General features: G+C 46.1%; 1 protein-coding gene across 1 annotated transcript in view; it reads left to right on the forward strand.

The window, feature by feature from the left end:
• Positions 1 to 17,490, forward strand: part of KIF5C (kinesin family member 5C) — a 152,296-nt gene that overhangs the window by 130,892 nt on the left and 3,914 nt on the right. Inside the window, exons 22-25 of the mRNA XM_045367028.2 lie at positions 15 to 86; positions 2,677 to 2,781; positions 4,825 to 5,041; positions 6,272 to 6,385. Coding sequence (XP_045222963.1) covers positions 15 to 86; positions 2,677 to 2,781; positions 4,825 to 5,041; positions 6,272 to 6,378 — 501 coding nt within the window. The 3' untranslated portion in view covers positions 6,379 to 6,385. The remainder of the gene's footprint in view (positions 1 to 14; positions 87 to 2,676; positions 2,782 to 4,824; positions 5,042 to 6,271; positions 6,386 to 17,490) is intronic.

Genomic DNA, 17,490 nt, shown 5'->3' on the forward strand with positions numbered 1-17,490 from the left:
ATCTTCTCTTCCAGTCTAGAGAGTTGCAGACACTGCACAACCTTCGGAAACTCTTTGTCCAGGATCTGACCACCCGAGTTAAAAAAGTGAGTTCTCTTTTGTCTGAATGGGACTGAGAAGAAAATCAAAGATGGCAGGGAAGAATCATTTTCAGTTGAAATACCACTTGCTTAAGTCGGAGCTGGTTATGCTTAAAAATTAATTACTTCACACCAGAGAATGTTATTAAAAGAATGTGCTGGAGGCAAAAAATACTTGGTAACATTTTCCCATCTGATTTTTCCTTCTTAGTAAAAGGAAGTCAGAATGCTTTCCCTGGCCTTCATTTCAAATCAACACATATTTTTCTGGCCCCCACTGTGTGAGGGCGAGTGCTCTTGACACAGAAACATTTAGAGTAGTCGCTTCAGAAAGCATTGCCCGGAAGCCTGGAGAGGCTGGACCGAGAGAGCCTCTTATTTGTTTGTTAAGAGGCCATTAGGGGCTAGGTTAGAGTTTATGAAGCACGTCAACATCCAGTATTTATTTGCTTTTCCCAGCAACCATGTAAGTGGTGCTTAGTGTTCCTGTTTTTGCGAATGTGGAGATAGGCTCAGATGTTAAATAACTTACCCATATTGCACTGGTGGGAAGAGCCAGAGATGGGTCTGGAACCCAGGCCTCCGGGGTCTCTGGATCTGAGCTTCTTCTGTCCTCTTGCTACACCAGCAATCTGGAGACACTCTGTAATGGTGACTCACCCAAACAGCTTGCAGAGGTTTAAGGAAGGAGTAAGAGGTGAAGGCAGCAAGAGGGCTACTCTTTCAAAGTGTTTAAAAGTGATGGACGACACAATGGGCCATGTGTAGAGGGATGGTAGGATTGAAGGAAGGTCTGTTTAAGAAAAGTGTGTGCATGTATGTGTGAATGTGTGTGCATATTTGAATGTGTGAATGTGTGTCAGTGTGAAGGAGCCAAGGGAAAGAGGTCAAATGCCTTATAAAGATAGAGTCGGGTCTGAGAGGGAGAGGATTAATAGTGTAGATGGATGTATTAGCTAGTCTTGGTAAGGAGAAGGGACACACATTCCTAAAGGGGAGGAGTGGAGAAGTCAAGTTGGAAGGATCGGCAGGGAAATACATGAGGATGGAAAGAAGCCACATTTGATGATTTGGGTCTTCTTGGTTTATGTGTAGGCTCAGTCCTTGGTGGGGAAGTAGGGAAAAGAATGGGAAGCCCAAGGAGACTAGACATGGTTCAGGCAGCCGAGGTGGCCGACTATGGAAAAGTAGGATTGCTGAGCAGTGGTGTTGGTGTTGAGTCAGAAGCATGTGGCCCCTGACAGCATGATTTAAGTGAGTTTAGAATCCTGGAAATGAAAATAAAGAAGGCAGAAAATGATGGGCAATTTCAAGGCGTGCATGGCAATGGCTAGGCAATTAGGTAGTTAGTAAGCACGGTCCAAAATACAAATGACCATGGGGGCCTGGACCTGGCAGGAGAGTGAAGCCAGAGCAAAGGTGATGGACAGGGAGACTAGACGGGGAGGGCATCTGGCCAGAGGTTATGACATGGACTGAAAAGGTTCAGTCCGAGGAAGGAGGTGGAAGCCATGACCATACATGGGAGGCTCTGGTCCTAGGGAGGGTTAGGAGCTTGAGATCAGACTTCCGGATTTAATGATAAAAAACTCTCTAGGAAAGCCCTGCTTTTAGACCAGTGGTTTTCTGTGGGTGGTTCTCTGGCCATCAGCCTCAGCATCACCTAGGAAACTGTTTAGATATGCAAATTCTCATACCTGACCCCAGATCCACTGAATCAGAGACTAGGGTTGAAGTGTGGCAATCTAAGTCTCAACAAACCCTCCCCTCGGGAGCCGGGTGCTAAGGCTCAACTTTGGGGAGCTCAGTTTTAGACTGAAGAGCTGCAGGTGTGAGATGCTCATGTAACCATTACCTTTCAGAAAAAGGATGATGATCTCTTCTATAATCAGACCGAGCAAACCTGCTTTTCCACCTTGGAACACCAGGATGTGTTTGCACCTGTACTTTCCAATTTATCTGTGCCACTTGGCTTGCCAGGAGTGCAGCGTTTTGCCAATTTCAAGATTTGATAAATTTCAAGAATTTACCCAGCACCCAGATGCTATGATTAATTTGAGCTTGATTCGTTAATGAATTTTATAGATTTGGAAGCTGAAGGGACAAGCAGAGGCCATTAAGACTTCCCAGTGGGACCACAGACATTTGCTTACAAGTTTGGTGACTTGTTATCCCATCATGATGGCTGAAGTCAAATTTAGGTCCTGGGTTTATGTTTTCACAGTTGTTGTTTCTTAACGAATTTTGGAATGCTTTCTTTTGAAAAGAAGTCTCTATTTACTACACGCAAGGGAGACATATATTTTACTGAAGATAAATCATCTGTAACTTTCAAAAGCAGATTTTGAAGTGTTTTGTTTTGTTTTGTTTTGTTTTAGCTCCCTAAAAAATAGCTCCTCCTTAAATCACTTTTCATACTAATAAGGGAAATTAATTGGGGGATTTGTTGAGTCTAAACTTTTAGAACCTCTCTCTATTTTCACTTTCAGAATACCCTTTGGTGGGAATGGGGATTCTTTTTTTCTATCCACATTATCCTGGGGTGGAGGGTGGGTGGATGACAGCCCGTCCTGCTGACCCCCTGGTGTCAATGCAGAGTGTGGAGTTGGACAGCGATGATGGAGGCGGCAGTGCTGCCCAGAAGCAGAAAATTTCCTTCTTGGAGAATAACCTGGAGCAGCTCACCAAGGTTCACAAGCAGGTAGGAGAGTTCTGCCCACTCTCCTCCCTCCTCTCTCCCGAAAGAAGCCCCACCAGGTTTGGCCATGGTGTGCGGAGAAGGCACTGAGATTGAAGGTAAAAGAACTGTACTCCATCAGAGGACAAGAGGGCTGGAAAGGTCCTTACAAATCCTTAGTTCTCAGTGACTTCCCATATATATAAAGGACTTTCTTTTCTCAAAGCCAAATATAAAGCATTGGGTTTGAGCTCTCTGGGGTTGGAGAGGGAAGTGTTCAGAGGCCTGTCTTTTCATCCTGCCTCCACCCCTGACTTTGGACACCAACTAGCCTCCGTGTCTCCCATAACACCTCTGAGGTACCTCTGTGGACCTGAAAACTCCACAGAATGCAAAGTGGACCCCACTGAGCTGGTTCAAGTCCTTTATTTTTACAGATGGGGAAACAGACTGGTGCCTTGCTTCATTGCACCGTGAGAGGACCAGGACTGGAACCAGCACCCTCTCTGCTCAGCTGCCCATTCCTAGCGATCTCAGATGCTCACTCGGGTGCCTGCGATGCGCTGGCATTTGTCTAGAGTGACAGAGAGTGATAACTGTGTCCAAACTCACCAGTGATTTCAGCAGGTCATTTGTCTTGGATACTTTCTTTTTAAATGTTGGTGTGTGCATGGCTGTTTTCCCTCCTTAGGAATTGGGATGTGATGGAAGTCCCAAGTTTTTGGACCACATGGCCAAGGAGATGTCATTTCTCTTTGACTTGTGAAGACTTTTTCAATATTACTGATGATGGCGTTTTTTCCCCAGAGGGAGGATAATAGATTCTAGAGAGTTGAAGCCACTCAAATTGTCAATGAGAAATACAAAAGCAGGAACTGCCAGGGAGCTTGAAATAGGGCTCTGAGATACATGTTTTACAATTTATTTTTATTTTTATTTATTTATTTTTTGAGCTGGAATCTTGCTCTGTTGCCCAGGCTGGAGTGCAATAGTGCGATCTCTGCTCAGTGCAACCTCTGCCTCCTGGGTTCGAGTGATTCTTCTGCCTCAGTCTCCCGAGTAGCTGGGATTACAGGTGTGCGCCACCATGCCTGGCTAATTTTTTGTATTTTTAGTAGACCCAAGGTTTCACCATGTTAGTCAGGCTGGTCTTGAACCCCTGACCTTGTGATCTACCCATCTCAGCCTCCCAAAGTGCTGGAATTTCAGGCGTGAGCCACTGCACCCAGCTGAGATGCATTATTTTATTCATGGATTGAATGAGCATTTGTTAAAAACGTACTCTCTGCCAGGCACTAGAGCTGGTGCTAGGAGAACAAAGCAGGAGATTCAGCAGTAGCTCACTTTGGTGTAGCACTTTCTGATTTTCAAAACTCCCTCCGTCCACCTGGATCCCCTATTATGTAGTACACTTGTGTTATCGATGAGAAACTTGAGACTTGTGGTGGTCAAATGACTTACGCCAAGTCACATGGCCAGGACATAAAGAGCTGGCCCTTGAACCCACTCCTACCTAGGGCTGGCCTGTTGCTTCTTCAGTCAGCAAAAAGGCGCAGTCTCTTCCTCTTGGCCTCTGGATGTGTTGCAAAGCTGGGTCCAAACCCCATGCCAGTGTAAACAGCGGGTTCTGCATGGAAGGAGGCCCTCTGAGAGCTCAGGAACATGCTTGTTTTTCACTGAGTCCTTTTGAACCGGCTTGAAGTGTCTCAGCTTTCTCATGCTAATTTACTATTCTCATAAAGTGGTTGATTTTCTCACACAATTCCCCTTTCCTCTACACACACCCAAACAAAAGAGGAGGTAAATCTTGCCTCAGATCGAAAGTTTCTTGTGGTGGGAAATAGTTTTTAATTGTATCCCCACCCCACCATTCCTTGCACCCCGTGAATCACGTGTTCACCGGAGTCCACAGTCTGGGTTTTCCTTTCCTTTCTGTGGTTGTGCGGAGTGCGAAGGACGACCTAGCGGGGGTCGCCTGTTCAGCAGCAGGGGCTGCTTCTGGCTGCTCTGGTTTGTACAGTGCAGCCTGCCTGGTAGTAACTCCCCTCCTTTATCCTCCTGCCCCAGCTGGTCCGGGACAACGCAGACCTGCGCTGTGAACTGCCCAAGCTGGAGAAGCGGCTGCGTGCCACGGCGGAGCGCGTCAAGGCGCTGGAGAGCGCGCTGAAGGAGGCCAAGGAGAACGCCATGCGGGACCGCAAGCGCTACCAGCAGGAGGTGGATCGCATCAAGGAGGCCGTGCGGGCCAAGAACATGGCCAGAAGGGCCCATTCAGCCCAGATCGGTACGTGTGTGCACCGTGGCGCCCGGGGTTTGAGAAGCTACTGCGGCCTCCCAGCTAAGATTTGCTAAAAAGGTGAAGACAGCGCCAGCCCACTCTGGAACATCTGAAAGACTGGGATGGAGCCCACAGGCGGCAGCCCTCCCTGCACCCTTTGCTCACCCTGGGGGAATGGGAATGTCAGGCGCCCCCGTTATCCTATTCTGAGATACTCCGGCATCCATCGTGGTCTCAGAACTTCTGAGCTGGGCAGAGAGAAGCCAGCCAAGGCCGTAGGCCCAGGTCTTGGGCTATAAATGGGTACACTCTTAGAAATACTGAAATAGGAGGATATTTCTCTGCAAGGTGTGAAGGGCCCCTGTGTTCTGCACCCGGTGGGACCATGAAGGAGCCCGTATGTAGCCAGAGCCCCAGGGAAAGCCTCCAAGTGCAGGTTTGGAAATACCCCGGGAAGAGCCAGGCTGGCATCCGTGACAGGGTGTGGCTACAGGCTGGCACAGAACCTGGGAAGGTCTGGAGTCTCAGCCCCTTCAAGACCTGTATGGATTTGGGCATTTTGCCCATGTAGGAAATGAGGGTGTAGCCAGAGTCCTAGTTCCCAGGATAGAGCCATAGGGATAAAAACAATTTAGGGATATTCTCTAAACAGCTGCTTCTCCTTTTTTTTTTTTTTTTTTTTTTAAATTGAAACATCTCCAATAACATGTAATTTATTTCCCATCAGATATTGCTGTGTAGATGTATTGTAAACCAGCAGCTTCATGTTTCTAGTTTTAAACCATACCTTAGATTAGTGGTTCATTGCATGTGTAGGATTTCATACCCTTTGAGAATCTATTAAAAGCTATGGACGCTCTCCCCAGAAAACAGCATCACAGGCAGAATTCTGCATCCAATTTCAGGGGCTACACAGATGCCCTTGAAAGTCACGGGGAACCTATGATCTATTTCAGATAAAACTGAAAATCTTTTTTTCTAACTTTTCTTGGCCCAAATTAGAAATGAGCTAATCGATATTTAAGTTCTTTCTGTCCCCTAAATATTTGGATGCCTTGGATTTGCTAACTATACTGATCGTTTTCCCATTTTCAGAGAGATCTGGTGGTTGATAAGTATAGTACTGTTGATAAGAATTGTGACTTTTAGTTGTCACAGGTGACCTGTAGGTATCAGGATTGTTGTTAAGCCTTTTCTAAATGTCTGTTCTCTCTTCTTTCTGTTGGTTGGATACAGCCAAGCCCATCCGCCCCGGACACTACCCGGCCTCATCTCCAACGGCCGTCCATGCCATTCGAGGGGGAGGAGGCAGCTCTTCAAACGCCACTCACTACCAGAAATAAATACAAAGTGAGTCCCATGTCAAGGGTGGTTTCTCTATCTGGAGGCAGAGGGTTCTTGCCTTTCTCAAACCCCTGCCTGGCAGTGGACCTTCAGTAGAGAGGAGTTCGGCTCTATTCCAGCACACGCCCTGGGGGTTCCAGGTAAACAGAGACCCGACCTACCCTCACTCAGTCTAGAGCCCTGGGGTCTTCTAGCTGAGGCTGCCTGAGGCCCCTGGGACCTGGAGCCAGGCCGGGCCTAATCCCCTCCAGGGGTAGGTGTAGTGAGTGATTCAGCTGAGCTTTGTTTTTTTTTTTTGCCTGTGGGACTCACCTCTGTAGTTGGCATCCCGTAGGGCATTACCTGTTTGTCAACTGCTTTTACCCAGAGCAGACAGAAGTTGGGGGTTGCTTTAAGTCTCAGGAACAGAATATAAAGAAAGAGCCTGATAATAGAAGTGATGTTTTTATGTTTAGTATCTGAACTCAACAAATGGGGATTTTAAGAAGATACCTAGGTGGGTCCAGGGCGCTTTTTTCTTTGAGATGGTGGTCTGCAAGCTTCTCTGCCCACAACCCACATGCCCAACATTTCTCTCCCAGCAAAAAGAAAAGGAACGAGTGATATACTTTACAGAAGCGAAGAAGCAGAGAGCGAAAACTGTCATCCTGTGTGATGGAAATGGAGAAAAGAGGTTACTAGTTGGGCGGGCAGAAAGACTGCTAGGTGACCAGAAAACTTCATTTAGAAAAACTCTGACTTTGAACATGCAGATGGGAAGAGGTGGCTCTGAACATTGTCCTTGGACTCTAAGCCCTTGCTAGGGTAGCTGGCTCCCAAGGCAGGCAAGCATGTAAGGTGTGAAGCCTGGACCCCTCCTCATCCAGTCCTTTCTGCATCAAGGCAAGAAGGCGAGCAGGAGGGGCTGGAGCCATCACTCAGGGTCCTGTCATGGCCCAGGCTTAGGCTAAAACTTCCAAGGGAAATGCTTTGGTGGCTGTCCCCACACAACTTTCACTTGTGCTGCCGCAGGCAGTGCCAAGGAGCAGGCCAGGGGCTGGTCAGAGTAGTGGGAACAGGAGGGAAGGCGGAGGCAGCCCACGGGTGGGCAGTGTGCCTGCCATCATCTGCCGTCTTCTAGACAGGAAAATGGGAAATGGTCTTGGCAGTGGGCCACCCCATTCCTATCTAATCTCTGCTTCCTATCAGAAATGGAATGAAACTGAAAGTTAGAAAGTTGCTTTTGACTACATGTTGTCAGTATCGAGGCTGATACCTGAAGTGAACTCTGAGATCCAGCTGGGCAGCTTAGAACAGAAAAGCCTGAAGCAGTGGTCCTGGAACTTTGGTGGATGTGAGCATCCTTGAGCACCCAGAGGCCCAGGCTCCTTAGAGGAGGGAGGGCCTGGGTTTTGTTTGTCTTTTTAACCAAGTACTCCAGGTGATTCTGATACTCATCGAAGTTTGAAAACTCTCCATGGTTTATATAGGATGGCAGTTTACTTCTGTCTTATGTAAAGGAAATTGGAAGGTGGTACGTCTGTAAAGAATCTCCACAGTGATAACAGAAATCTAGCCTCTTAACTAGGTTAAGCAAGTGCCTGCCTCCCGAACTCAAGGCCAGCTCAAGGTCACCAAATGACTTCAGTTTCAGCCATCATGCCTACATTCCAAGTTTAGCAACCAGAGAGGAAGCAGAGACGAGGCAAAAACAGCCATCCTAAATGAATCTCCTTTAAGTAGCCTTCCTGAAGCCCCATGCAATGCTGATGCCTCCCTTTCCCTGGGCAGCACTGGGCCATGTGGCCACATCTAGCTGGAAAAGGTAGTCTTTTAGCTGGGCACATCACTGCCCCAAAGAAAGGTAATGCTCTTTGAGCAAGGACAGGGAGAGTGGATGTTGGGGTGGGCAGCTGACACACTGTGCCTTATGGACCACCTAATATGCCGCAGCACTGGCCTAGATGCACTACAGGCATCACCTCATTTGATGAAAGCACAGAGACATGTGTATGTGTGTTTCCCAGCAAGACCTTACTAAATACACTGGTCCAGGGATTCTGGGGCCCAGAGATTATGCAGTGGGACAGTCACCTTCTTCATGGGTTCCAACAAAGGTCTGCCAGTCCCATATTTTATGTAGGCTCCAAACAATCAAATGCTGGCCATTCATCACCAGTGTAGCCTCTTCTCATACAGAAGAGTGAAAATCAGTAGGTCTGGGGAGACTTTCAAGACTGTTGGAGTGACAGAACCCATTATGGCTTTTTTTTTTTTTAATTTTACTTAAGTTCTGGGATACATGTGCTGAATGTCCAGGTTTGTCACATAGGTATACACGTGCCATGATGGTTTGCTGCACCCATCAACCCATCATCATCTTTTTGAGATGGAGTTTTGCTCTTGTCGCCCAGGCTGGAGTGCAATGGCATGATCTCGGCTCATTGCAACTTCTGCCTCCTGGGTTCAAATGCTTCTTCTGCCTTAGCCTCCCGAGTAGCTGGGATTACAGGCATGTGCTACCACGCCCGGCTAGTTTTTGTATTTTTAGTAGAGACAGGGTTTCACCATGTTGGCCAGGCTGGTCTTGAACTCCTGACCTCAAGTGACTCCCCGCACCTCAGCTTCCCAAAGTGCTGGGATTCCAGGCGTGAGCCACTGCACCCAGCTGGCAATTTGTTTCTTTACTCAAAGTTTTAAAAGTGGTTTTGATGGATTTATCTGAATTCAGAGCCTCCTTAACACACCTTCTCCACATAGCTTCTGTAACTAGGTGCTTCTTTCATCAGGTCACAAAATAAACAGGCCCCCTCTTACAGCTCTCAGGATGGCAGTGTAGCTGAGGGGACTGGCACTGGACAAGGGACCTGGGTTCAGGTGTCAGGTCTTCTACTTCCTTCAAGTTACTTAACCTCAGAATCTGTCTCCTCGTCTATGAAATGGGGAAAATCTTTTATTTTGGTCATTGGCATTGACAGAAGGCTTAAATGAGGTCATGCTTCTAAGCACATAACAATTGCTCAATAAAAATGTTAGTTGCTAGTATAGATGAGCACTGCAGAACATCGTAGTTGATACATGTTGGTTTATAGTGTCCTTTAATTCATATAGTTGTTACTAAATGGTTTTTAGTTCCTCTATAGCAGTAAATCCTAGCCACTGGGTAGGGAAGGCTTATTTCTAACTGAGTATCCTAGTTGTTGCTATGAGCTGATATAAGGGCTTTTAAAGATAATATTGGCTGGGCATGGTGGATCATGCCTGTAATTCCAGCACTTTGGGAAGCTGAGGTGGGCAGATCACTTGAGGTCAGGAGTTCAAGACCAGTCTGGCCAACATGGTGAAACCCCTTCCCTACTAAAAATAGAAAAATTAGCTTGGCGTGTACATGCACACCTGTAACCCTAGCTATCTGGGAGATTGAAGTGGAGAATCGCTCGAACCCAGGAGGTGGAGGTTGCAGTGAGCCAAGATCATGCCACTGCACTCCAGCCTAGGTGACAGAGTGAGAGCCTATCTTATTTGTGTGTGTGTGTGTGTGTGTGTGTATATATAAAATTTACTTATCTACAAGCTATGACTATTTTTAAGAAATGACTGGGCATTTGTCAGTGGAGATTAAAAAGGGGTAGTAATCAACAGATTCAGGAATTGCAAATGAAAAGTAAAGAAATGCTAAATCATTTTTTGAAAAATAATTGGAAATATGGAATTCATTGCTTAGATGAGAGCAAAGCCTTTTTGAGACAGTCTTTCCTGACCTTTGGGATTTTCATTCTGAAGTGTCTCTTCCCTGGGTAGAAATTATCTCAATTGTGTCTTCCCAGCCCTCCTGTGGAGTCAGAGCACATATTCTTACAGCTGGATATCTTTGGAATTTCCTTCTGCTTCATTTCAGGGTTCAAGAATTATAGCCATAATGAGTATTTTGGTTTATCCTCAAGGTTTCAAAGCCAACGAAGATGCCAATGTACAAAAATCAAAAGAACCCAGGATAATGCTGGCTTTGATCTTATCTGGTTCAGATCCACAGGGGGCTGCCACAGGAGGAGATGATCTTTTTCAAACGCTAGAGCTACCTATGGGGCAGTGGAGTGCAACCATGTGACATCGGGCAGGTTGCTTGATTTCTGTCAGCTTCAGTTTTTCTCACCAGCCAAGGGGGTTCAGGCATCGAGAGCCTAGCTCTGGACTTGGTTTCACAGTGAATGAGACAAGAAGGCTCTCTTCTTGTGCAGTGATATGCTTGTTAGGGGAAGATGGACAGAAAATAAACAAGGTAACTTCAAGTAGTGGTAAGTGCTAGAAGAAAACAGAAACAGGCTAATGGAATAGGAACACTGTTTTAGAAGAGGGGGTGACATTTAAGTTGAGACTGAGTGATGAAAAATGCCAGGCACACAGCAACCTGGGAGAGAGTGGTTTGATGATCACTCAAAGGTAGGAATGAATGAGGGTTATTCGAGGAACGAGGAACGTTAGCAAGGCTGATAAGGCGGTACAAGACTGATAAGGTGGTACAAGGCTGATAAGGTGGTAGCTCCTGATCTGGGAGAACCCATCTTCATTAGAGTGGATGGGGAGGGAGTTGGGCCCAAGTAAATGAAGGTGTTGAGACTGGGGGCAAGTTAGATTGTGACCTAGTGCGAGGGGTCACCAGGGCTGTGGGCATGGGAGCAGTGGGAGCTGGTTCATGATTAGACAGGCCACTCTGGGCTGGACCCTGGAGAAGGGGTAGGAATGGGGCGACAGTAAGCACTGGGGGTTGTCTAGGGGGTACCCTAGGTGGCCATGGGGAGGGGTCCGGTACCAGACCCAGGTGGTGGCAGCAGGGGAGAAGTGGCTCGAGTCAGTGCCTGCTTAGAGCTGATTCAGCTGTCAGGCTTACTGATGAGCGTTGAGAGCAAGAGGACGAGGAAGGAAGGGAATCAAGGTAGTTCCTAGATTTTTGTGGGCCCCAGCAATTAGGAGACATTGGTCCCTTTTTAACCATGCCAGGGGAAATCGGGGGATGAGCAGGTTTTGTGGGAAAGCTTGGTTTCCATCATGTTTCTTATGCGCTGCCTCTCAGACATCCAGCTGAGCCCACCACCCAAGTGGGTGTGTGGAACAGGTGGCTGGATCTGTGGGTCTGGAGCATAGCAGAGAGGCTGGGGCGAGGCCAGGGCTGGAGACTTGTGACCTGTAGATTGTGTTTATGGCCACGGGTCTGAAGGAGGCAACCTAGAGAAAAGGTGGGCCCAGCAGAGAGGAGAGCTGAGGGGTGAGTTGGACCAGGCCCAGGCACTGGCAAATGGGAAGGTCAGAGAAAGGAGGTGGCACCAGCCGAGGGGCCTGAGGAGCATGTGGGGGCACAGAGGTCAAGTGAAGACCTTGACCCTAGAAGGAAGGTGGTCAGCTCCGAGCTTGAGTAAGAGGACAACAGAGACTGGGTGGTTGAAGAAGGCCAGATGGCGGTGACCTTAGCATGGACTAGAGAGAGCAGATGAGGAAGGAGAGCCAGCAGCTGAACCCACTTTGGGGGTTTTATTTGAAGGAGATCAGAGAAATGGAGCGACGTGGAGTTAAGGTGGGGCTGTGTTGCTTTTCTGTCATGAGATGGGAGATATTACAGCATAGCTGTGTGCGATGGTGATGGTATAGCCGAGCCGGGCAGAGGAGGAAGCACAGATGCGGGTGGGTGGTAGATGGGGTGCACTGGGAGGCAAGATCCAGCTCACCTTAGTTAGAACTTGTTTTCTCGTGCAGGCAAGAAGCCAGATGATTAGTGAGAAAGAGGGAGGAAGCAGGGTCTCGCTCTTGAGACCAGAGATGGTGTAAAATCGACCTCTCAGGCAGTGCTGAGTCCTTCTTTGCAGCCCCATACTTAATGCAGACACCTGATTAAACGTCTGCCCAGCTCCCTGGTTCTGAGGGCCCTGGAGATCCACTTCCTTTCCAGGCCCTGCTTTGGCAAGCCAGGGGACTTGTTCAAATGTCTCCACCAGATGGCGCCAGTGGGGCATTGCTGAACCCTCAGATGTTTTCTGAAAGACTGAAGGCAGAATGGTCTTTTTTCTTGGTTGTCGTATATTTAGACCATTTTATCTCAAACTTGAGTAGTAAATAGAGTACTTTAAAAGGAATACAATTCTCACAGATCCCCAGAGTTGATTTAAATTATTATATTATAATACTTAAGTATTTGCATATTATAAACAAAAACAAATTTGGAAATTAAATTGAAATAAAACCACAAATAAAAAATCCGAACCACAAAACCCACTTCACATAATTTAATGAAAGAAGGGCTTTTTCTGAAAATAAAGAGCTAAGTGCAATGCAACCCCGGAGTGCGTTGCTTCTTGTAGAGTTTGGGATGCCTGTTTTTTGTGTGTCGTGGTGTGTCTCAATTCTTTCACTTCTGTACTCCCAGCACTCTGAGAGGCTGAGGCTGGAGGATGGCTTGAGCTCAGGAGTTTGAGACCAGCCTGGGCAACTTAGCGAGACCTTGTCTCTACTAAAAATAAAAACATTAGCCAGGTGTGGTGGTGCATGCCTGTAGCTCCAGCGACTTGGAAGGCTGAGCTGGGAGGATCATTTCAGCTGGAGAGTTCGAGGCTGCAGTGAGCTGTGATCATGCCACCACACTCTAGCCTGGGTGACAGAGCGAGATCCTGCCTCAAAAAGAATAAACAAATAAAACAAATACATGAAGATTAGCCTAGTGCCTGGCACTGAATGAGCACTCTGTGGTGCTCATCTGTGTTGTCCTCATCACCTGATCCCGTCTCCTCATGCTACATCCCAAAGAGGCGGGATGCGCTGTCAAGATCCCACACCTACGAGTGGTAGATCCTGGGCTAAGAGCAATGATCTTCCCTGCAACAGTTCTCAAAGTTCTTGGCCTTAGGACCTTTACTCTTCTTAAAAAGGATCAATGGACTGGGTATGTGGCTCATGCCTACAATTCCAGCACTTTGGGAGGCCAAGGCAGGAGGATCACTTGAGGCCAGGAGTTTGAAACCAGCCTTGGTGAGACTCTGTCTCTACAAAAAATAAATAAAATAAAATAAAATAAAATAAAATAAAATAAAATAAAAATTAGCTAGGTATGGTGGCATACGCCTGTAGTCCCAACTGCTTTGGAGGCTGAGGTGGGAGATTGATTGAGCCCAGTAATTTGGGGCTGTGATGAGCCATGTTTGTGCCACTGCACTCCAGTCTGGGTGACAGAATGACAATCTTTCTCAAAAAAAGAACCAACAAAAAAGGATCAATGAATTTATATATATTGATATGTATCATACTGGAAATTAAAGCAAAAAAATTAGAATACTGTCAGATTCATTTAAAAAATAGTAATAAGCCCATACATGTTACCATGGAAATGTGATTTGTAATGAAAATAACTGTTTTCAAAACAAAAAATAGCCCAATGGCATTGTTTTACATTTTGCAAATCTCTTTGACACCTGGCTATCTCATAGATGGCAGCTGGATTCCCCCCAGCTGTTTTTGCATTCTGTCTGTTACAGTGTGCTGTTTTGGTTGAAGTGTATAAAGCGAATCCCCCCTTGTCACACCAGACAAGATTCTTGGCCATTGGACAGCTAAGAAAACTGTGGAATGGGGAAGTTGGGATCATAGTGCCCATATCACAGGCTTGTCTGGGATTGAATGAGAGAATGTGAAAGAAGAGAGAAAAACTTCTTAGGAGAGTACCTGGCAAAAATTAGGCCCCTGTGCATGTTAGCTAATGTTAAAGTGGTCATGGGGACAGACCTGAAAAGGCCAGATGAGGTGGGACTGCAGAGAGAGAGGACAGAAATAACTGTAGGTGGATGCTGCTGAGGCAGAGGACTTTGAAACTAGCATTCTCAACCCAAAAGGAAGGAATTGTGGAGCATCTGGAGGCAAGAATTCCTGATTCCATCTACCGCACAGGAGGCTCCAACACTTCGATACTCCTCAGCTTCATGGTTCTCAGAGTCATAAATTCAGAGCAACTAAAATTATTCCTCCATAGCAGATTGTACCAATGCTCCAATGAGATAAATCCACTTCTATTCAGCAGTGATAAGTAGAGTAAAATTGGTAATTCTTATAATGTGGGGATTTAATTATAAAAAGGCAAAAGAAAAACTAAAATTATGTACTGTTTGGATTAAGCTTAAATCCACTGCAAGCAATTGCAAAAGCCCAAGTTGGGGGTGAAAACGGTCTCTAAATACTTCTTGCAAAACCCTTTTGTAATTAACTTCCTTCATTAGCCTTCCCCACCCCTTCTAAAGAAAGGTGATTTTATTTCCTCCTAAATCTGGTCACACGTTGCCCCTTTGAATTACCATCTCCAGTTTGGCAGAGCGCCAGTTTGGCAGTCCTAGAGCAGGTCAGTTGGTCCAGTCCCCTGCCTCTAAGTGAGTGACTGGCTACTTGGAAGAGAGTCAACAGGACTGGGTTTTAAAGATTCTCCAGATTCCCCAGTCTCTCTGGGATTAGAACAGTCAGAAATGCTGTATCTCATTTACCTTTGAAATTTATATCTATTTTCTCCCATGAATTTATCTAAGGAGATGAAGATCCCGATAGTGGGAAGGATGGATGGGAGCATCCTACTGGAATCCTTGTTTCTTGGGCCTGCTGGAAAGACTTCTCAGCAGACAGGCCTGTAGAGATCCTTAACTGGGGATGAAGAGGAACGCTGCATCCTAGTAAAGAAAGGACCCTTTATTGGCAGAGTTCCTGTGCTTTTCCCTTCAGCAACCTGTCACAATCTCAGTTCTCCTCCCTCACGCTCCTTGAGGTGACTAAACTAAGCAGGTAGGGCCTCCTTTGTGGCCCCGCATTTCTTCCAAACTATCAACCAAAACCTGCTGAATCTTGCCCAGCGGGGATCGAGGGTTTTGACTGAAGGGCCTTCCAGGGGGAAATCATGTCACTTCATGGTCTGCTGGAGTTACTGAGGCCGCCCCATTGCATTTGTGTCTAGTGCTTGCTGTGTCAACACAGTTTGGCTGCAAACATTGCGTCAGGTCATAATCCCACAATCCAAGGTATGTGCCGGCACCTCCCTGCCTCCAGGCACGCAGGACAGCCATCTCATCCGAGCAAGGGGATCTCATCTGACCAGGGCGATGGCGTGCATGGAGAAACGACCTGGGAGAAAGTGAAATGGCAATTTCAGTGGTGGCATTCAGGCAGCACTCCTATTGGTTTTCAGCTCAAAATGGATTTTAAATAACAACTATGACCGTGCTTTTAGGTTTTTCACTTCTAATACTGACAATAAGCCCAAAATTTCACCAGAAAGGCCATGTTCTTCCCAAAGACATCTTACTCTCTGTGACTTCTAAAAATGACAGGAATATCACCCTCTAGGGTTGTTTAAGCCCTTCTTAGTTTTGTAGCTTTGCCGTTGTGGGAGATTATACCAAATGAGTTCTCTGAATATTTTTTCTTGTCAGTGAAGAGGTGGTTTTGTTTTTGTTTTTGTTTTCATTTTTTTGAGACTGAGTCTCACTCTGTTGCCCAGACTGGAGTGCAGTGGCATGATCTCGGCTCACTGCAACCTCTGCCTCTGAGGTTCAAATGATTCTCCTGCCTCAGCCTCCCAAGTAGCTGGGACTACATGTACATGCCACCATGCCGCACTAAGTTTTGTATTTTTAGTAGAGTTGGGGTTTCACCGTGTTGGCTGGGCTGGTTTTGAACTCCTGACTTCAAGTGATCCACGTGCTGTGGCCTCCCAAACCAAAGTGCTGGGATTATAGGCATGAGCCACTGCACTTGACCAAGAGGTGGTATTTTTAAAAAGAATGTGTGTGGTTTTTTTTTTTCTACTCAGTTTCTGTTCTGTATTTCGTCTCCCTTTTTCTCGCTTTGCTTTTTTTCTACTTTTATAACCCCTTTCTAGACAGAGAATTTTTCTATTTATATGTAACTTACATCCTGTTGGTTTATACAAAATATGTGAGGTTGTTTACAATATTATAACATATAAATCAGGAGAGTGAAGAAAAAAAAAAGAGCATGGTAGCGGGAATCTGAGATATTACCACAGTTGGGTACCAAATGTTGATATAAGCCTTCTAGAGGCAAAACAGAAAGCATGTGTCAGGTTACGGAGGGCTTTTTCTTTCTTTTTTTTTTTAATCAAAAGAGAATTTGGGCTTTTCTTAGTGGCAGTTGTATTTCCAGTACCAGGTAATTCCATGTTTTTCTCAAGGATAAGGCTCTACCTCCCTCTTTTGTCATCCCTGTCCCCATCCCCTAGAGTACCATAAGCTCTGCACAAAACCCATAGCAGGGTCTCAGAGCTAGGGCCTCCAGCTGGTGACAGGAAGCAGAGCCTTTCAGTGTCTTCTGAAAGTTGAGCTTACTGGTGTTGGGTACAGGCTGACAGAGGCCACTCAGGCTGGTCTAGACGTTCATCCTGGAGATGTGCCCAGCACCAGCCGAACCTCTGGTGGGAAGTGGAATAAAATGGAAGGGGGTGGTCTTTTGGAGAATCTTATTATCCGATGGAGACGAAGCATATCTTTGGGAACTGGGAACCTCTTTCTACAGAGAGCCTGGGTTAGGGCCCTGTTGCACCTGCTTGCTATCCTAAGTGCAGGCAAATGAGAAATGTTTTAATTCCCCCTTAGGAATGAGAAAATACATTATGTTACTTTGAATATCCATAGCCTCAACAGATACTAATTTATGGAAGAGAACGTTGAGACTGTCAGGACTAAATACTTAAAGCAAAATCAGGAAATAGGAGGTTGTGCTGTTATGTGCTGCTATCCACATGTCTTTTGAGCTCTCAAAATGTGGCTAAGTCCAAATTGAGATGGGCTGAAAGTGTAAAATATACACCAGATTGCAAACACTATTGTGTGGAAAAAAAAAATCTCAGTAGTAATATTGTAATGTAAACGATCTCAATATGTATTACCAATTACATGTTGAAATGATACTATTTTGAATATATTAGGCTATATAAAATATATTACAATTAATCTTACCTATGTCTTTTCACTTTTTAATGTAGCCACTAGAAAATTTAAAATTAAATATGTGGCTTGGCCAGGCACGGTGGCACACCCCTGTAATCCCAGCTACTTGGGAGGCTAAGGCAGAAGAATCACTTGAACCCGAGAGGCAGA

This window comes from Macaca fascicularis, chromosome 12 (assembly GCF_037993035.2).
Source record: "Macaca fascicularis isolate 582-1 chromosome 12, T2T-MFA8v1.1".
In the NCBI taxonomy this organism is placed as follows: Eukaryota; Metazoa; Chordata; class Mammalia; order Primates; family Cercopithecidae; genus Macaca; species Macaca fascicularis.